General features: G+C 40.1%; 1 protein-coding gene across 4 annotated transcripts in view; it reads right to left on the bottom strand.

Annotated features, from left to right (window-relative positions):
- Window positions 1–22,116, bottom strand: part of farp2 (FERM, RhoGEF and pleckstrin domain protein 2) — a 162,678-nt gene that overhangs the window by 135,334 nt on the left and 5,228 nt on the right. For all 4 annotated transcript variants that reach the window (XM_048604214.1, XM_048604215.1, XM_048604217.1 and 1 more), the window contains exon 2: window positions 20,091–20,309. In XM_048604214.1, the coding sequence (XP_048460171.1) occupies window positions 20,091–20,285 (195 nt within the window). In that variant the 5' untranslated portion in view covers window positions 20,286–20,309. The remainder of the gene's footprint in view (window positions 1–20,090; window positions 20,310–22,116) is intronic.

Raw genomic sequence — 22,116 nt, 5'->3', positions numbered from 1 at the left:
TTCTGTGTTATAAATGCAAGGCTGCTCTGCTACAGGCCTCCATGGTTTAAATAAAAGTTCGGATCCAACAAGCTAGGTTTCACTCTGGAATCTGACTTGTCCGGTATCAATATCAGTTGGGGTCATAACCTTCGGGAAAATGGACAAAAGCTTCATGATAGATGGCAGGAAGGAGAGATTAAATGACAGCATAGTCAGTCTTCCAGGACCAAGCAGAATGATGGGGCAAGAAAAGAGCAACATGCCTAAAGCATTTGTGCTACTGTCTGAAAGCCTACTGCATTGTTTCAGTGATGCTCAACGCAAGCTTGAGGAACTGCACCTCATCTTTCAATTAGAAACTTTACAGCCTGCCGGACTCAACAGTAACTTTAATAATTTCAGACTGCAAGCGCTGTCCCATTTTGTTTTGTTTTCCTTATTTTTGCTTTAAGACGGCAACACATCAGCTCTTGGCATATTATATGTTTCTTTTTCCCTATCGCTATTCCGTTTGCCCTGAAGGACTGACTATACTATTCTTTAATCTCTCCTGTTTTCTACTCTATCACAGATTTTAGATCTTTGCCCCATCCACTCCTCGACTAAAACCTTGACTTTCGTCAGAACTAGGAAAAGTTTCAATCTAAAGCATTAACTCTTTCTCTCTCTCTCTCTCTCCACAGGTATTGCCAAGTTTGCTGAGTATTTCCAGCATTTTCAGACTTTAAGACTTTCAGACTGTAGCATTTTGCTTATTGATCAGTGCTTGATTCAAACATAGAAATATTCATACAGAGACCAGTTCTGAAAGACAATAGATTATTTTGCATGTATTTTTCATTTTCAGGACTATAAACTGAAATAGTAGCCAGTCTGACTAAATGAAAAAAAATGAAAGTTTTGCGACATATTGGGTATTGTTCAGCAGTGCTAAACAATGTTGCCTTTGGGAAGCAAAAATAGGGAAAATGAGAGATTGCACGGCACCAAAAATCTTGCAAGTTAAAGAAGTTCTACCTGGCAACAACTCTGATTGGTTGAGCTGCAGGAAAATAGAAGTTCCAAAGTAGCAGAGAATAAAAAAACATCCAGAGCCTACAGACAGGCAACATCCTCTCTCTCGGTGTCCATGCTGGGAAAAGACTGAAAACCACAAAAACTTAGAAGATTTTGTACAAGAGAGAAAAAAAAACTAAGTATTCAATTAACCACTGAATCAAAGGATGACCGTTTGCAGACTTGCTCACAGAGCCGGTGTGTTTGATTGCAGACGTTTCGTCACCCTGCGAGGTAATATCGTCGGTATGTCACCTAGCACGGTGATGAAATATCTGCAATCAAATACATCGGCTCGGCAAGCAAGTCTGCAACCTCATCCACGACCCGAACTACACATCTTCTCAAAAACTTTAAATGACCAATCACCAGACAGACAACAGCATTTAATCATTGCAAAAATCAGAACTGTAAAAGATGAAGGACTTCCCATCTTGTAGTCTGAACTTTTTGATCCTTGAATTTTGCTTCCCGTGTGTGTGCGTGTATTTGGAGGTTTAACAAGGTACAGCATAAGTTGCTCTTGTTAAAGTCTTGTGGGTTACAATAAAAGTTATTTATTAATGTTACTGAAGGAACCAGGTGTGAATTGTTTTTGTCCTGAGTGACAGGGCAACAACTTGATTATTCTTGTGGTCTCATTGGATTTTATACATTTTGCAACAGCTTGTGAAACAGTGGGACATGATTATTGGCGCACTCCTCCCAGTAAACTGTGCCAATACCCTATCTCCAGAATTTAACTCTCTTTACTCATTAAAACCAGACTGAACTTTTCTCAAAGCATTCATCATCATTCATTAAGGTGCAGTTCTTCTACAAAGTCATCAAGTCTTGTAGCAGAGGCCAAGCTCATACTAATGTCATGTAAAAACATCTAATGAATGGCAAATTTCAAGGCAGCCTCATACATGAACTCGGGACACAAGCACAACCTTTCATCCAAGTCATCACAAGATCCTTCCACCGCGATACATGACATGACATTCTGGACATCAGAACACATGCGCTGGTGTGCATTTGAAATTTTGCTCCCAACAGCTGGAACATTAACCAAAAAAGGGCTGGGATAAAAAGCAATTAAGAAGGCGGACGCTAGAAACTACAGCTGTTTTTTAATCAAGCACAGAGTGTTTGAAACATCTGTACTGTGGTGTTCTACTCAAAATAGGCCTCTTACATTCAACGTGCTCACATCTTCTATCCCCTTTAAAAAGGGAACCAAAAAACCTGCACAAGTGATGAAAATAAATCAATTGTAGATATTGGAGGAATATGACTCGAAGTTCACTTTTCAAGATGCATGGGTCGAAAAGAATATACCTTAGGAAATTAGACTAACCAGCCTCTCAGTACAGCTACATCATCATTGAGGGGTAAAATGGAACTCATCTGGTGAAAATACAGATCACTGTACATGCAGCACTCAGCTACTTAAAATTATTCCTCGAGTGGCATGGTTAAACAGCTTTGATCATGATTCCCCATACACCCATGCAAAGCACCGTTTTACTGTTAAACGCAATTTAAATCATGCATGATTTTTAAAATTGACTTAATCCGACAGTGCAATATGAAGTCAAGCCAAAAATCACCAAACATTTAAGAGCTTTATTAATTGGGGAACAAAAAGCAGGATAATCCAACTGTTCCTGCAACACAACATAATTATAGCACAACTACACATCAGTACCTACAGAATCCAAACAGACAGCTTGCAAGTGTATGTGTACACACAGGAGCACTCTGTCCTTGTTAATACAAAGAAAACTGTGCTCAGCTCAGGTATAATTGTCAGGCTACGCAGCAGAAAGAACCTCACCAACTCGACACATCTCAACAGTCTAATGGAACACAGGCTACTACCCGAAAAAATGTGGTCTTTTAGTCATGCACCATTATGCATCACACAAACAGACACATCTCACAAAGTCTGCAGTGTGCAGGGTGTCTATAAACCACATTCAGCTGGATCTCAGTGCTGGTATTTATCTCACATCACTAATGTATCAGCTTTAGGTATGTGAACATATAATCAATGGTCAGTTACCCTTTAACGAAGCATGTAAGTTTGCCAAAGCCTGCTGCCACTATTTGTTTACAGAATTTCCAAACTGAAGACATTTACAGCTGCAAGCCCCACCAATGCTGGTAGAAGTACTATATAACATTATGCCATGTAAGCAGTAATGATTCCAGCCATGCTGTTCTGAATCATTTGACCACAATTATGGAGATTTTTGCAGAGGAGCTGGCCTGACCATAAATACCATGGCTCCATAACCCCAGGAAATCCCAAAGGTCCTTATTCCCTGTTCTCCCATAAAGACAGCCAACACCCAACTAGTTCAATATGACCTACAGCAGCATGAAGCATTGACATAGCTTTTTCTGCACAAAGAACAGAAATCTGCACACATCCTACACAAGAATAAAAGCAATATAAAGCAGGGCCTCAATAATTTTGACACAACTAGAGGCAAAAATCACATAATCTGTAACACGAGATTATAGGTTCAAAAAAGTAAAACTTGGACTTATACAACTCCTTACACCACCTCAAGATGTTTCAAACCACTTCACCCTTCAAACTCATTTCGGCAGCTGCATTCACATCTCTGAAAGAAAATACATCAATCAATTTTGCTGCTTGGGAGATTGTGCTACGTTCAAACTGTCTCTGTGATGCCGGTTGGCAGATAAATACTAGCCAGCACAGCAGGCAGAATTCATCTGCTCTTCTTCAAAATACTGCCATAGGATCCATTACATCTGCCTGAGAGGTAACGACAGAGTCACCAATCTAGCCTCTTAATATAGATGACACCACCTCCAACTGCACAGCACACTCTCAGTACAATACTGCATACTATTGCCCAGATTACATGCTCAAGCCTCTATAGTGAGCTTTGAATCTACATGTTCTGTCTTAAATGCAAGAATTACCCCTCTGAGCTATGGCTGATACCATGTTGACATAAAAGCAGAAAACAGTGGACATTTTCATCAAGTCAGGCAATATGCGTCAAGAATACTCAGTCATTGGCTCTAATATGATAAGGAAAGTGGCAAAGAAAGCAAGAAAAGATGGCAGGAGAGAAATTTCATAGCAAAGGAAATTTACAGAGCACACTGCACAAACTTAGGAAGGTGAGATACAACAATCAGTCAAATGCTGAACAAGAACATAAATCAGAATATTTGCTGCTCATTCTAAAACTGCCGAATTAAACAACCCGTACAATTCATGCACAAGATTCTAACATCGCCACAGAATTGTTATGGTGCAGAAGGAGGCCATTCAGCCAGCACAGGCTCTTTAAATGAGCTTAATTATCCAATGCCAATCTCCTGTCTTTTTCCCCATACCTTTGCACACAATCCCCATCCAATAATCTCCCGAATACTTCTGATGAACCTGTTCCCACCATTTTTCCAAGTAGTACGTTCCATATCCTAACTACAGACTGTATGAAAAAGATTTTTCTCACATCACCCTGGCTTCTTTTGCAATTACTTTAAAGCTGCACCCTCCTGCTGTTGTGCCTTTTACAAGCAGGGAATTTATGCTTTTTTTTTCCTAAATTTATATATGGTGAGCAATTCTCTCTTGGTGAAGGTGTCATTGCCTAACAATTATGTGGAGAAGATGTTATTAGTCATTTATCAGCCTGAATGTCGTCCAAGTCTTGCTGTACACAAATACGGTCAGAATATTCCCTAATGATTGCAGTGCTCGGTACCATTCACTAATCCTCAGACGTGAAAGAAATCTGTCCACACCATCCCTTCATTCCACTATCGGTGGTTGGCCCTACAACTATCCAAGACCCAAGTCTTTCTTCCTGATCACTTCCATATATCTGTCTCCTCCTTTAAGATTCTTTGGAAAAGCTCTTTGACTAAGCTTTTAATCACTTGTCCTAATGTCTCCTGAAAGGGCAAGATGTCAAATGGTTCATGTGAAACTCCTTGGAACGTCTTACTACGTCAAAAGTGCCACGTAAAGCAAGTTTATTATTGGAATGAATGAAGACAGATACCAAGGAATGTTAAGAGTTAATCTCAACAATGTAAAAAATTCTGAAAATTTCAAGCAAATGATTCAATTCAGTATGTTTTTTCTTTGTAGTTCTGAACCAGATGCTTGAATGAACAATCGCAAAAGCTAGCCTCCCACTGCTTTCTCACAAACTCCAGCAGTTTAGCTGTTAAAGAACATACAATGAAAACATTAATCCAAAAGCTTAAGGCTATTATCAATAAAGACATCAAAGGACCACAAATGCCCAAATCACAATCTGTGGTTTATGGAACACAGCAGTCATTTTCTACTACCAATTTAAGATTCCAGTTTTATTTTGATTCTATTGTCATCAAAAGGTCAGGAATTGAACTCCAAAGACAAGGTAAACTCAGGAAATTAAAACAAAAATCAGGACAAAAATAAAGAAACTTTTTTTGTTTGGAACATCAGAAAAATTCAGATAAAAGTATGAGAGTTAAAAAACTACTTACCCACAGGAGCAATATATATCCAATCAAGTCTCACTACATGCTATCACTAAATGAGAGGACTGTAAATATGAAACTACTTTTTTGCAATATAATCATCGCCGCAATTTACAAATCTGGCAGCCAATTTGTTTAAAGCAAACTGTAATGAGATAAATGAGCACGTAATCTGTTTTAGGTGGTGTTGATCAAGGGAAAATTATCAGCCAATAACTCTATGTCTCCTCTCTGGAGAGATGCCAAGCTTTTGATTGCAACCCATTCTCAAGTAGGTTCAAGGTCTACATAGGAATGGAAAGTTTGAGTCAAGTACAGGATTGAATTGAACTTCACACATTAAATTAAAGGGAACTAGAAGTGATGAATTTGTGCCTAATCAATGACTGCTTCATTAATTGGAGATATCTGGAATGCAACAAACCAAGCAATAACATATGCATACAATGCACTTATGATTACATTGTTAAAGTACCACAAGGCTTCACAAAAACGTTATAAAACAAAACAAGGCACCGAGTCACATTCATAGACAGCAGGATTTAAAGCCAAATGCTTGATCAAATAACTTGGTTTTAAGAAAAATCTCAAAGAGAGAAAGGCAGAGAGTCAGAGGAGGTACAAGAAGGAATTCCAAGACCTACAGCCCAGATAACTATTGACGGAAAATTTAAAATTGGAGATGCTCATGAGAGCAGGGTTAAAAATGATGCAATTATTTCAAAAAAGGGTACGGAGCCACAGCAGAACACAGATATAGGGAGGGGTAAGGCCACAGAGAGATTTGAAAGAAAGGCTTAGATCTTTACATTAAGGCTACTGCTTAACCAGAAACCAATGTACGTCATCAAGCATCAGGATAATAGTTTGAAAGGATCTGGTGCAAGTAAGAGCACAGGCAGCAGGTTTTCGATGGCCTGAAATTTATAGAGGGTCGAATGTCAGGGAGCAACAGAAGTGGGTTGAAACATTGAGTTGAAGTGAAACAAACAGATTTGGATTTCATTAGAAAATGAGCACAACAGTGGCAAGTGAAGTGATGTTATGTAAGTGGAACTAGGTGGCCTCCGTGATAGCACAGTTACAGAGTCAACTCAGACCCCAAGACTGTCTGATTTAGCTGCATTGCCAGAGAGAGGAATGGAATCAGTGGCTAGGAAATGGAGATTTGAACAGGGAGAGAAGACAGTGGCTTCAACTTTTGAAATGTTTAACTGGAGAAATTTCTGTTCATTGCATACTGGATGATCCTTTATAAAATTAGCTATTTCATTTAGAATGAACATCAGAGGGGAAGCTTTCTTAGAAAAATAATTCTAATTTGTTACTAAATGAGAAACTCTTACATTTTCTGCTTTTCTTTTCCCTTTTAACATTCACAATCCATTATTTCTCTTTTTTAAAACAGGTATTGAGCAAATTTGAGTGGATAAATTCAAGTCATACTGTTTCTTTCTTGTTCCTTTAGGAATGTTAATTATCATTTAAATCTCAAATGATAAGAATATGTACGGTTTGCCTCATTGTTCAGATATCTTTTAGTTCTCATATCATTCTTATTAGCTTGCATTTACAGAAAGATCCAGTCTATTATTACTCTTATCTGATTTGTACCAGAAAGAGGCCCATTCCCACCCCTTCCGCCTCAGCATTAATATAGAGTCATTATGACAGAATCAAGATTGCATTATAGCAGAGTCCAGGAAGAACCCTTTGGTTGTCGAGTGTGGCAGGAAGCAATCCAAAAGCAATTGGCAGCAGATTGAGGCTCCGATTGCTCATGCATCTCCAAAGCATAGTTTCGCTTAAAGCTACATAGCACTTTCTCTTACTCTGTTCTCAAAACCATTCCATGCTAATACTAGACTTATAGGGAAGAAAGAAAGTACACTGAACAAGAACTTGGTGGAAACTCTATGTTACATATCACATGGTGTGGCTCAGGGGCCTGACAGTATCTGATCCATTTACTGCAGAAGAGGACAGCAAGCTGAAAAGGCATACGACTCACTGGTCTCTGTTTGCTCAGGGCCTTTTTCATCCATCTGAGCTTTACATTTCTGTTCAACTCTTCCAATTTCCCTCAATATGGTAAATGATAAATAGAGCGCCAGTCATGCCTTTAAAACCGGCGAAATATCTTTGTAGTGTAGTCATCATTGTAGTGTGACAGAGGTAGCTGCCAATTCACACACAGCAAACGTCCACAAACAGCAGTGTGATAGTGAGAGGGATGCCAGTTAATGGGTAACATTAAACAGGATACCAGAATTCCCCTGCTCTTCAAAATAACAAGAGATCTTTTCAGTCCACCTTTCGGGACAGGCAGGTTCTTGGTTTAACATCTCATCCAAAGGATCAGGTGTTTGACAGTGTAGCACTTCCACTGTGGTATCAAATTGGAATCTCACTCAAATCTACAACCTTATGAATCAAAAGGCGAGTTCACTACCAACTGAGCCAGAGCTGACAGATGAGCGAAGGCTAGGTTATTAGGAGACTTTAAGACGCAAGCGATGTAGTATGCAAAAGGGTGCTGCAAAGAGAACTTCAAAAGTGTCAGCACAGGGTGACCAATTGCTCCATGGTGGACAATGGCGCAGGATGTTTCCATGCATTTCAACAGGTGTGCTGATACTGTGCCTTTAAGAGATGAATTCTGTCCTGTTTCTCTTACAGACGACTGTTATCACAGCACTGCCAAAACGTCTCGTCCAGACTGGCATTTGGTAAACAGCTTGGAGTTCGCCATAGGATTTTTTTTTAAAAAGACAAAAGAATCATGAATGGGTGGGGTTACGCTCACACAGACTGAAAAATAAAACTTTAGTTTTGCTTTCAGTCAGTAGAGTAAGTTTTTGCTGGATACCACAACTGAACGCTTGAGTTTTCTACTGTTCGACTGAAGTCTTAGTCCTCTTAAAAATCAAAAGGGGCAGATTGTTTCCTTTGGTGTTTGTTTCTTCTGGACTGGAGACAGACTGCACATGAGAACGATAAATGATACTGAATTGCTTTTGCCAAGGATGTGTTTATGGCATGCTACCTATATTGGAACAGCTAGTGATGTGGTTAAATAATACATTATTCTATTGAAATACTTAACAAGATAAAGTTATGCCCTTCTTTTTTGTTGTATTTTAACTGTGTTGTAAGAATAAACTGTTTTGATTAAAGCTTAGTGGTGGACCATTTGAATCACATCTGGAACACAGCACCTCACTCTTGCCTTTTACAAAATCTAAAAGTTAGGACCTAGTCTATCTCCATAATATAATTTGGGGGGGTCCAGTCTGATCCATAACACAGGACATAAGACTCGAGACATCTAGAGTGAACTTACTGTAAGATTTACAAATAAGGAGGTCAATAATAATAGGTTAGCATTGTTGAATGAGGGATAGTTTGCAGGCAATAAAATTGAGTGACTTGGTGAACTCAAGATCACGGCAGAAGAGTTGAGATCCTTAGCAGCACTCAGGTCATGGTAGGAATAATATTATGCTATGCAGATGCAAAAAAAGATAAAAAGATGGTATCATAATAGAAGTGAAACCTCAAAGCCAGCTCAAAGAACAGGTACAAAACTGAAACTAGTGGCGAGGCACTGTAATTGGTAACCACCAAATTGACTAACCTTGGTAACATTAAGTATAAAAACAACTCCAGCTCATTTGCAATGTTGCTTAGGCTGCCACACAATACATCAACAATCACGGAGTCAAGGATGGTCACAGACAGTTAAAAGTTAGGTAAGCATCAGCATGTGCATAGGAGCTGAACGCATGTCCATACCTAACATTGCAGAAAAGCAACAATGAAATGAGGAATGAGAGGAAGCCAAGGACTGAAGCACAACAGTCAATTGTTCAGGGCTGGGAAAAGTATTACAGGAGATGAGCTGCTCTACTAGGAAATGAATAGGATCACAAGAGGGTAATGCTACAAGGATGAAGAATGGAAGAGAGGTTGTGGAAGATGATGGAGTGGATAGCAACACTTAAGGCCACAAAGAGGTTGAGAAATGAGGGATACAGTGCCAACATTACTAATACATCACTGGGACACTTTGACCTAAAGTAGCCTTCTGTTTATAATGGGTTAGAAATGAGCTGGAAGGGATTTGACTCATTAGTCTTTTCTTAATGCTTTTTAAATCCTTAAAACAAAATGATCAACAAACAGCAGCAAAGAACAGAACAGAAGCTTTTCTTTCAAATTACAATGAGACAGCTCTCAAAAATCAGACAGGCACTGAGAAGTCACAACCAATGACCCTCCACCACACATCCCACATCAATTCAAACTTATGGAAATCAATTTGTAAGGCTACTCGAACTAAGCAAGAAATAGGTGTGTACTCTGAAGGGTGATGGCATAGACTACAACAGGCCAGGTAACTTCTACGTGTGCTGTATAACTCCATAACTGTATTGCAATCATTATATCTTACCAGGATTTGCTGCCACAACAGGCTTATGATTTCCCTTGTTAGCCACAAAACCTCTCTCTATGGGCCAGTAATATCAAAAATCACATTGAACGAGATGAAAATACGCAAGAAGACAGATCACCGAATACCTGGAACTGGTCCCATAACACAGTTAGATCATGACTGATCTGGATCTTAACTCCACCTACCCCACCATTACCCTGTAACCTTTAACATCTTATCCAATAAATATCAAATGTCTTTTGGTAGGGAAGGGTAGAGTTACAGATTTACACTACCCTTTGTATGAATAAGTGTTTCTGGACCCCTCAACAGTCTAACACCACCTTGAACATTATTCCACCCACTTCCCTTGTAAGGACTTCAGCACCAGAGGAAATTCTCTCTCACTACGCTACCAAATCCTTTAATCATTCTAAAATCCTTAATTAGATAACATTAATCTCCTATACTCCAGGGAACACAAGTCTACTCTATGCAACCTGACCTTACAGTTTAAGTCACCAAGGCAACTGTTATTTTGGTGAGTCTGCACTCACTTCCACATAAGCCTGCTACATTCTCCCAGAGGTTTAATGTCCAGGACTGAAAGCAGTGCTCTAAATGGGGTCTGGCTGAAAATCTATACAGGTTCAAATGAACTTCCACCACTTTGCATTCAACAAGGCCAAAACTCCATTAGTTTTTTTTTTAAGTTGTATAGTCCTTGCTTTAAATCATCTCACTTTTAGCTGCTTCATTTTAAAGTTGTTTAGTCTTTAGGGTCTGCCTCTGCAATGTGCATCTCCATTTTTCTTCCTTATGTTGTTGGCAGCACAGTTGCACTTTGCCATCAGCAAAGCAATGGATCAGTGCTGTTGAGAGATTTGTCTGCAAATTCAAGCATCAGATTAGCCCTGCCCTCCACCTCACTACAAAGGGCCTCAAGTACCATTTACTCACTGCTCCCACATCCAGGGACTGGGGACAGTTTATAGTTCAGCAGCATAAAGGCTCCCTGGAGACTGGTGGATAACTTCATTGTGGAACGTAACTCCAGTTTATACATTAATTTTTATGGAGAAATTTGATTTCATTTTGTAGTCTGTTTTGCTTAAAAGTTCACTTTTATAAAATACAACTTGGATGTTAATGGAGAAAATGCTGGGTTTGTTTTTTTAGCAATTTCTGTGCATAAATCTGGAAACATCTAGCATTCCTTGTTCTCACCATTTAGAGAACACTAATCTTTCTTGTAGCAAGGTGGACATAGCAGTCAGATTATCACAGACCAACCATACCCTTGATAACTTCTATACCCCCAACAGGCAGATTTTCAATCTCAACCATCCAGAGATAGAGAGGATAACAAGGGTCAGCCATTCACTATCTAGCAGTTGGCTTGAGATGCTTTGCCAGAAGCTTCGGGCCTCAGTCTGCTGCATAGTAACTTTAGAAGTAATGGAATCACAGGGTACAGTTTGCATAGCTTGTACAGAGGCATCTGAATATGGGAAATGCAGTATTATCTCATGATGCAAAAATAAGCAAACCTCCTTTCCAAAAGGCCTAGATGACATATAAAGAATTGCACTCTCTCTGAAAAATGATTACCACCATCAGGTCTTTGCATGGAAAGCAGGATTAATTAAAAACATACTGCTACTAATACAATACACACTGGGGAATCAGAGACAGGTTCAACCAGTCCAAAAAAAAACTACACCCACACAAGTTCCATTCCTCTCTGCCAGATACACGCCGAGTAGACTGCAGCGATAGTAAGCCCCACCTAACCTTGCACATGGACAAGTATCATGGAGGCTGAGATAGCATATTTGCCATTGCAGACAGAAGATATTGAACATCACTCCCAGACAAATGAATAACTATAAAACGTATGGTACCATTGCCACTTTAAACAGGCCACTGGCAAAGCATGAGGAATTCATTTCCTGCTGGAATACCTACTCTAATGCCAAACACAAGTTTTGATCGTTCTAAAAATGTGAAGGATGAAAGCACCAAATGAACACAATTTCCAAAAGGCAATTAACAATGACAGGGACTGAGTGACTCAATGAGGAAAGTGTTCCCTGCAGTGATACTATAAAGAGAACACAAATTTATTGCAAACAAATGCCAACCACACTGCAGTGTAAAACTCTAATCACTTTTTGAAAAAGCATTAGACCACAGAATGGACTCTTTTTTAATATAATGCTTTCCTGCATTATATAATGCTTTCCTGCACTTTGTATTGCACACTGTGTCACAGTGTGCAATACAAAGTGCATGATGAAACCACACACAGATTTCCATTATCACATTCCCCCAGACAAAGATCATATTTCACAATACTGGAAACAGAATAACAATTCAGAATTTTAAATATTCTTCAGTTAGAAGATGCTGGGCAGACTCCAAGTAATCATTCCCACATCTTCCACCCTCCCCTGAAAGCTTTTAAAGTCTTGAGACAGAACTTTTTTTTAAATATAAACTGCCCTTTTCATCTTCCTCAGCTTTATTCTCCAAAGCTTTCTAGACTCAGGAAGTGCTCCTTTAGATTTGGGAAACTGTGCACATGCTTTTTTAAAAAAGGCTAAGAGGAGGTAAACCAGGAATTTTAGGCCTAACATGTGTTGGCAGGAAGTGGTTAAAGCCTAGAATGAAGGATAGTGTAAGTGAACACAAACTCTCGACTAACTGGGGAGTGTTGATAAAAGGAAAAGTAGTAATCAGTACAGAGTAGTAAAGGGTAGGTCACGCCTGAAAAATCCAACTGAATATTTTTGAAGAGGTGACTATTGTCTCTGTATTTTATTTACATGGACAAGAATTCATAGAACTTAAAGCAAATTACTGACTTATTTTGGAAATAAGTTGAACATCAGGACACAGGAGTGGGGATAATGGACAAGCACTCTCTAACTTGCACAATGTGAGTATTGGTGTCTGGCAAGGTTCTGTTGTGAAGCCTTAACCGTATTTGTTGACAAATCGGGTGATTGATTGAAAGCCACATATCCAAATTTACCTGACATTGCAACATTAACCAACATCTTAAGCACTAGAGGTGGAAGCATAACACTGGAGATATCAATGAATTATGTGAATGGGCAAAACTGCAGCAAATAAATGTTAATGTAAGTAAACGCCAGGTCATCCATTCTGAACCAATAAAAGATAGAACAAAGTACTCTTTACATAGTAAAAGCTAGAAAATAGACATCCAATTAGACTTGGGGGGGCAGGCCGTTCAAGTACAAAGATCATTAAGATATCATGAACAAGAAAATTACAGAAAATACCGAAAAGAGCGAATGAAGCAGAGTGTTTGGGAACTGTAATGTTACTGCACACCTTTCAATGCGCAGAGACTGCTCAATCATTAAGCAAATATTTGTCAGTAGCAATTCTTAGATCAAAGGCATTCCTCAATTCTAATTGTTTACAGAACAGGTGAGTGGAATGAAGACAGCTGCTCTGGTTCAAATAGTTTCACTGAAAGCAGACACTGGTGAGCAATCCAAAACACAGAATTAAGCAGGAAATATGGCAGCTAATATGGGGCAGCACGGTGGCTCAGTGCTTAGCACTGCAGCCTCACAGCGCCGGGGACCCGGGTTCGATTCCAGCCTCGGGCGACTGTCTGTGCGGAGTTTGCACATTCTCCCCGTGTCTGCAATGGGTTTCCTCCAGGTGCTCCAGTTTCCTCCCACAGTCCAAAGATGTGCAGGCTAGGTGGATTGGCCACGCTAAATTGCCCGTAGTGTTCAGGGGTGTGTGGGTTATAGGGGGATGGGTCTGGGTGGGATGCTCCAAGGGTCGGTGTGGACTTGTTGGGCCGACGGGCCTGTTTCCACACTGTAGGGATTCTATGAATTTGCAGAAACATAGAATGCATACGGTGCAGAAAGAGACTATTCAGCATCCCAAATAAACCCAGACCTCTATCCTAACCCCGCATTTTTCCCATGGCTAACTCACCTAGCCTACACATCCCTGGACTCTATGGGCAATTTAGCATGGCCAATCCACCCAACCTGTACCTCTTTGGACTGTGGGTGGAAACCGGAGCATCCAGCAGAAACCCACGCAGACACAGGGAGAATGTACAAACTCCACACAGATAGTCACCCGAGGCTGGGTTCAAATCCATCTCACTGTGTGGCAGCAGTACTAACCATAAGCACTGCACCACTCTAAGAAGTAATCACAAATTAGTTCTCAGAATTATTTTCACGTGTGTGTACAGACAAACGCAGAATTTGATCTCCACTGTGCACATAGAACAGTTGGTACACTGGTCAAAAATAAGGGCTCATGGTCTAGAATCAGGGGTTTAATTGATTGACTAAGGATAGCTTTGCACTATAGTGCAACACTGAGGCAGTCATCCTTGGAAAACGTTAATCAGGGAGGTGGAGCTGGTTTTAAGAGTACATTAAAAGATCCCATATCACTTGGAGAAAAAGGTAGTTCTCCTAGTCTCCTGCCAGCTTTCCTCCCTAAACCAGTGTCATTTACTCCACAGGGTTTCAACAGTATCTTCATCCTGCTGTTCACAACTTCAAGCTGTCCATCAAGGTCAATAGTTATTATATATCCTCTGCCTAGACAATACCACACAGAACGTAGCATGCCACCATCATACTGAACTATGCTCTCAGAGACATTTCAAAAAAATCAAATTATCCCAAGCAACAATTTAACAAGTTCTTCACCTCACTTTTTGCAGGACCCTGCTACTACAAGTCAGCAATATTACAATGTGAAGAAAGCCCAGCTTGCTGTACTATCAGACTTTGACACCTGATGTAAAAATGTTGGCTGCTAAGTAGTGTATCGTTACTGCTGCACAAAGTGGTAGCCTTGGACATGAGAGATTTCAACCAGACAAAGTGATGCCCCTTCCAAATTACCCAAAATATTTTTTCAAACTCATAAACGGTTGGAAAGTATCATTCCTATTTCCCGCCCTCATCATTTCTTCAGGGAAGACAATCAACAATTATTAATTCTCCCCACAGTCAACCCACAATCTGTTCACTACCAGATCAGCCTCTGTACCACTGAGATTTCCAGAGAACATTAATCAGGGATTAAACACAAGATCTTAGGGCTGCCTGATAGCACTTGAGACCCGGATTCAATTCCAGTTTTGGTTGACTGCGTGGAGTTTGCACATTCTCCCCATGTCTCTGTGGGTTTCTGCTGGATGCTCCAGGTTTCCTCCCACAGTCCAAAGACGTGCAGGTTAGGCGGGTTAGCTACATTAAATGCAGGGTTACAGGGATAGGGTGGGTGGGCTGGTTCTGATGGTATGCTCTTTGGAGGGTCACTGCAGACTAGATGGGCCAAATGGCCTCTTTCCACACCATAGGGATTCTGTGATGCTTTCTGGTCTGACGGTTGAGTGCCACATTAAGCAGTTTTTCCGCATCCAACAAGCGATCAGGAGATTTCTGACGACAGTGCAGCTGAGTCTCAATTCTTTCAACTACAGCAAGAAACCAGGGAGGTGAAGGAAGACAAACCAAGGGGGTGAAGGGTTTATCCCAATTTTTCACGAGGCCACAAAAAGTGACTGACAGAAGTCAAAAAGGCAGCTGCTAAGAGTTACAATGAGCTCTGGGAAAGGAGAGATCCACTGGCAAGAGTCAACTAGAACATTAATATACCAAATCAGATAAGATAGAAGTAGAGAGATACTGTTTAATTTATGGAAGAAAAGAGCATTATCAGCAGAGTTTGAACTGCTCGATAACCTACAAATTTAACAAAAAACACTGGTCAGCTTAGTGTTATCAAGTATTTTGACATACTGTGTATGACCGTTTATGTTGAATGGATCATCTCTACTACCACCCCAGCAGCTAGTTTTAGGCCATCTGTACTTTGTCACACACCCTTCAAAACACAGTCCAAGCCTGTGAAAATTAAAGATCTCAATGTGAATTTGGTCAGATGTTTTGGTCAATAAACCTTTTGCACAATGATTTTGAGCGCAGAGCGGTAGTTTGGTTAGATAGATTGGTTCCTTGGCCAAAACACAAGTTAACTAACTGGCCTGTAATCACACAGATTATCACTCGCTCCTTTTAAACAACTGTACAATTATGTCAGTCCTCCAATCCTTTGGCAGCATTGCTGTAGCCAGAGAGGATTAAAATATTGTGGTCAGAGCTTCAGATTCTTTCAACAACCTGTGTCTCTGGCAATTTATCCACTTCCAAAATTGTCAAACTTTTTATACTTTCTCTCTTACCATGCTCATTACATCATTATTTCACATTCTCACTCCGTAACCACATCATCAGCATCGGTCCCCTTGTTTCTGAAAGCAACTGCCAAACACTCATCAAGAACCTCATTCACAATCCACCTCTAAAGATAGGTCATGTTCTTAGCCCTTAATAGACCCTGTCATTTTCTGGGATATCCTCTTGCCCATTATGAGCTTGTAAAGGATAATTAGGAATGCTTCAGTTTTACCTACCAGTATTTTTCCATGTTCCCTTTACTGCTTCCCTAAGTTTCCCTTTTAATTTCACCACTATCCCTTTTCTAGGCTCTCTGCAACATTAAGCTATTACTATCTGACACAGGCTTCCCTTTTTAGCCTCATTTCACACTGCATGCAGTTCTGCATCTAGGAAACACTAGATTTGGCTGTCCCACCCTTGTTCTTTGTGAAAATATGCTCATCCTGAAATCTTTGAAACAAATTGTGAATGCCTCCCATTGCTCTGTCACCAATTTACTCTGCAAGTAGCTGCTCCAGTCCACTTTTGTTAAAATCACTCGTCGGCATAGTGAAATTTGCCTTCTCCCAACTTAGAACCTTTACTCCTACTTTTGCCTTTTCTTTTTCCACAGCTATCAACTGAATTATGATCAATACCATCAAAAACTCTCCCGATGCATGCTCTTTCACCAGCCCAGCCTCATTCCCCAAAACTAAATTCAGAAAGGTGATGGGGGTGGTGATATACTGACTAAAAAAACTTTGAATGCAATTTAGGAATTCAAAACCCCGCACTTTTACTCCAAATACCATCCCTCTCTCTGGCAACAATCTTAAGTAATAAAAACAAAGTGCTGGAGAAACTCAGCAGGTCTGGCTGCATCTGTGGGGAGAGAAATAGAGTTAATATTTTGAATCCAGTGTGACTCTTCTTTGGATCTGTTCACAAACTTGGTGTCACATTGTGTAATTACAAAGTCTGATCTCACAATCAATCACCAAGATTACCTGTTTCCAGTTCTTTAATAATGCCACATTGACCCGGTTTCCTGATGTAAAAACTTCCATTTGTCATGTCTAGTCTCAACTTTCAAATGTACTCCAGTCCAACCTCTTAACACTACCCTCCAACTATTCAAAATTCAAACATCTTAACTCAGCTAGTCCCAGCCCCCGTATCACAATGGTGAAGAAACTCAGCAAGTCTGGCAGCATCTGTGGAGAAACAAAAACAGTTTCCGAAGAACAATCATACTGATTGAAAACATTAACTTTGTTTTTCTCTTTGCAGATGCTGCCAGAGTGTTTCTGCAGCATTCTGTATTCCAACCAGATTTCCAGGATCTGCAGTACCTTGCCTTGAGCTGATGCCCTTTCACCCATGCTTGCTGACCTCAACACAGTTTTCAGCTCCCTCCATCATCTTGTCATTCCCCATCTCCGTAACCTCCTGCAGCTCACAAACCTCAATCCGAAATGTCCACACTCCCCTAATTCAGGTTTCAAGTACCTCTGATTTCAACTGTGCCAGTGGCAATGTTTCAAATTCTAGAGTATCTTGCTTATAGTTCTCTGTCTCACTTTCCTTCCTTAAAACTCGCCTAAACCTCCCTTACACCAAGCAATTAGTCATCTGACCTAACATCTCCTCAGATGACCGAGGCATCTGTCAGAAATATACCTCCAAATTTACTCTTCTGTCTCCCTAGGACTGTTTGGATAATCATACTTCCATGTGTCAGTCTGCATCCTCAGCTCACCTGCTTTATTCACATTAAGGGAAACCAAACTCCTTCTTTAAAAGTAAAATATTGCGGATGTCGCAAATCTGAAAACAGAAAATGCTGGAAACACTTGCAGTTCCAGCAGTGTTTGTGGAGGGAAATCTAGAGTTATGTCTTTGAACCAAATATGACTCTTACTCAGGTCCACTAAGTCACATTTGGGCTTTTTTTTGTCCCATGTCAAACGTTTTTGCTTTCCAAAATTCTCTGAATTTTCTGCTTTGCACATTAAGTTTTGCTTCCTTCCCTGTCTGAAGCTACCCACATTCCCTCTTCAACTTGCTTAAACATTAGTTTATCAGAGCTGAGTAAATATCAGTATTAATACTAGTGGCCAATCTCCTGCAATCTCTAGTTCCGAGATAACTGGCATTGAAAGGTCAGGAACTATTTACCCAACCAAACATTTCTCAGGACTATAAAATTTAATCGACAAAACAGGACATGGATAAGAGAGGTCATCTAGATTACTTGGTAACATGCTCCATCACATCAAGGAACTACAGCCTAAATGTCTTCAAGGTTTTTGTATGCATCGAATGGTGTCTTGGCTCAATCAAAGTATTGCTCGGTGTTGTGATGACATTCTTCACAACATCTGTCTCAAGTTTTCCTTTCACCCATGGCCCTTATTTTGAGAATCCCTGAAACAGTACTACAGCAAAAGATGACTGTCATTTCATGTTGTATAGATTTCTAACAAACTCACCTTTTGCCAAGTCGAAGAGGTCAGTTACCAGACTATCCTCATAATTCAATTCTTCATCACTCAGTTGGACCTTGAAAGTCAACTGTGCACCCTAATCATGGCTAGAATGTCTTAATATCCCTCATTCTGTTAATCAACAAAACTAAAAACTAAAAAATACTCAAGCAGCAGTGACCCATAAAGGATCTGATCCAGCTGCACATTATTAAAAGGCTGTAATATAAACATAGTTTACATGTGAAGTGATGAAGTTAGTTAAGTTTTTGGAAGATTGGAACAAGCCATTCTGAATAATGATACTTTGCATCTTCTGAGGAGTTACCTAGTAGCCATTGTGGTCATGGGTGGGAGGAGGAGGAGGAAGTATTGACATATGGAAATGAAATCTGCCAATGACAATGTAAAGGAGTCCGAACTCTCAAATTTTAATGTGCTCACTAGACAAGCAACTGTATGCTCATAGCTAAGCATATCCCAACACAACCTTTGCTAGATGTGACAGTGTAATGAAACATTCTAGTCACTTTGTTCTCTGCTCATCTGATCAATTAACAATCACAATCGGGCACCTTTCTGCTTAATGTTTAACTAACAGAAATTTGTTTCACACTTTGAGTGCATTTCAAATTTAATTGACAATAGGTAAAGAATGTACTACTGAACATACCACTTTTAGAACAAGAAAATTAATTCACCTTATAAAAATAATGGAGACATAAATTAGTAAATTTAGTTCTTAGATTAAGTTCTAGAGCTAATAACAAAAATACAGCACCTCAGCCAGAACAAAATGAGGCCATTAACACCATCTTCGCAAAGAAGTTAGTTCAACTTGAGTGATCTATTTGATTACAGGTATTTATTCAACTTGCTCCCCCACTATCATTATGGTGTTGGCTCACATTAGTGAATTAGTTCTGAAGCATCATCTAACCAGTTGTTGCAAATGTTTTTGATACTTCCATCTTTGCAATGCTCACTGGGATAACAAACAACGTCATGCAAAACCTAACACACAATCCAACCAAAGAAGATACAATCAAGTTATCGAATGGGACACTACAACAAAGGAGTAAACTGAAAACAAGATGTGGACCAAATGTGGCATGCTGGGGTACAGCAGGCAACTTGGATCACAAATCTCTCCACCACTGGGTTGACCTAGTGTCATACCCATTATCACTGGGGGAGACTGGTGATGGGCAGATTGGATGGACCTTGGCTTTGTTGTACCTTGTAATTTCTAACAGCAGATAAAGGATGCCTCTTGAATATATGGGCAATGTTCCCATTATTCTTTCCAAAAATAAATTAAAAATTAGCAAAACTACTCAATTTCCACTTTGAAAACAAAATTCTCACCTCAACTTCAATTTGTTCCTGTACATCATCCAGCAACTGGACCATAAGTTGGACCCCTCTGCCCCGGGTTTTGAGAGACGATGCCAGAGAGAGGCTTTGCCCTGGCTCCAATGTACTGATCGCTGCATTTGTCTGTGTTCCAAGTCGAGCCCCTGGAGTCTGCAACACTCGATATGTTCCTTCCATCTCATCCATTACTCACCAACGGGCAGATGTTGTCTAGACAAGAGAAACTATCAAGTTTATACATTTGCCAGATCATGGCCAAACTATGCACAAGTTACTTTGGTGCAAAATACCCTTTTGTTTAAAATTGATATTTGCCAGTATCACATTACAACTAAAACCGGGGAGATAGACAGAAGTGCAAACCACTGATGCACTAAAGATTGTACCAGGCCAGCGTCATAAACTATTCTAATAAACTCTCTTCTATTTACACTTCTGACAAAGGAACCATTTACAAACTAATCATTCAGCCTACTCAAGTGCACTCACATCTGTGTATTTCCTACTATCTCTATCTATCCAATCTCATCACATACAGATTGTACTACTTTGCTTGGAGATGGGGAAAGTCATGTCACTTAAAAAGAATGAACAGATATTAGTGAGAGGTACAACACGATCTTGTAGTAGGCAGAGAATAGAAAGACACAAATGCATTTACATAGCACCTTTCACTTTCTCCAGCAATTTCTGTTTTTGTTTCTGATTTACAGCATTTGCAGGTCTTTCAGTTTTTACAAGTCACCACCTCTTCTTCAAACAGTGCTGTTAAATGCAAGAGTACCTTCTAGTGAAGAGCTCTCTCATGGTTTCGCAGCAAGGATGGTGGCCACATATACATTTAGGTTCTAGGATCTGTTCCAAGTTACCTAATCACTGCTGGAAAAGCAGTGGAGGTGTTAAAATCAAAGGCCACACAAGAGAAAAGGCAAAGAGACAAAGAAATGCAGACACTGGAAGGTTGAAACAAAAACAAAGTGCTGGAGAAACTCAGTAGGTCTAGCAGCATCTGTGAAGAGAAAGCAGAGTCATTGTTTCAGGTCGAGTGACTCGTCTTCAGAACTTGTTCCGATGGCATCGAGATACTGCTGCAACAACCAAGAAACACCCAATAAGTCCACAATTTGAAAAAGCAAACCTGGACTCACCCACTGGACTGCTGATCTGTCATCATCCGAACCCTCTGCATCTACTCGCACCAAATGTTTGACCCCAAAACCTTTCTGCTAATTTATAATCTCCAACTTCCTTTCTGAAACATAACCTATAGACCAATACTCTCACTCAGCCTTTAAAAATTTTAAGCACCAAAATTGCTTCGCGGACTGTCTGTCAATGATAATAACCTCATGTGTATGGAACATGAACAAAGTTCATACAGTTTTACACAAAAACAAGAGCTTTGGTCTCATATTCACTGGTAAATTTACTGAAAATTTGATTTTCCAAGTCAACTGTTCAGAATGTTTGTTTGTAGGATACTTCTGAAACACTTGTCACTGCGCTCCTGGCTAATTCTAAGATTACATTGAAGATTGGAGGCTTAAAGATAGATCGACAGCCATGACAACACATCTCCCAAACCAGTCCAGCCTCTGTTTGATGCTCGATCTAAAACATAGTAACTCTGAAGTTCAATACTTCACTGGGACTGGCCTGGCTTAGGAACCTGGAATTTTGAACTGAAATCCTGGAGTGGAACTCATGCAAGTGAACAGTTCATACAATCTCACCCTTTTAATCCCACCAAATCAAACCAGCTTCAACGCCTAGCACCACATTATACCACACTGCCAGCCACAACCCTGCCCACACCTCCTGGTCCAAATCCAGCAGTGTGTTAGAGTAATTAGTACTCTGACAAAGACAAGCAACACTTAACCACACTGTTCTTTGTTCCCCTGAATTTATTTTCACTATCCTTTAAGTCTCGATGTTTCCACTCCCACCATCGTTACGCTTCTCCTCTCCCTCTCCATCTGATCCACCCCTCCCTCCCCATATACCCCTCCCCCAT

Source organism: Rhincodon typus, chromosome 13 (assembly GCF_021869965.1).
Source record: "Rhincodon typus isolate 14 chromosome 13, sRhiTyp1.1, whole genome shotgun sequence".
Classification (NCBI taxonomy): Eukaryota; Metazoa; Chordata; class Chondrichthyes; order Orectolobiformes; family Rhincodontidae; genus Rhincodon; species Rhincodon typus.
Note: the sequence above shows the minus strand (reverse complement) of the source record. Positions and strands in the feature narration are given on the sequence as shown.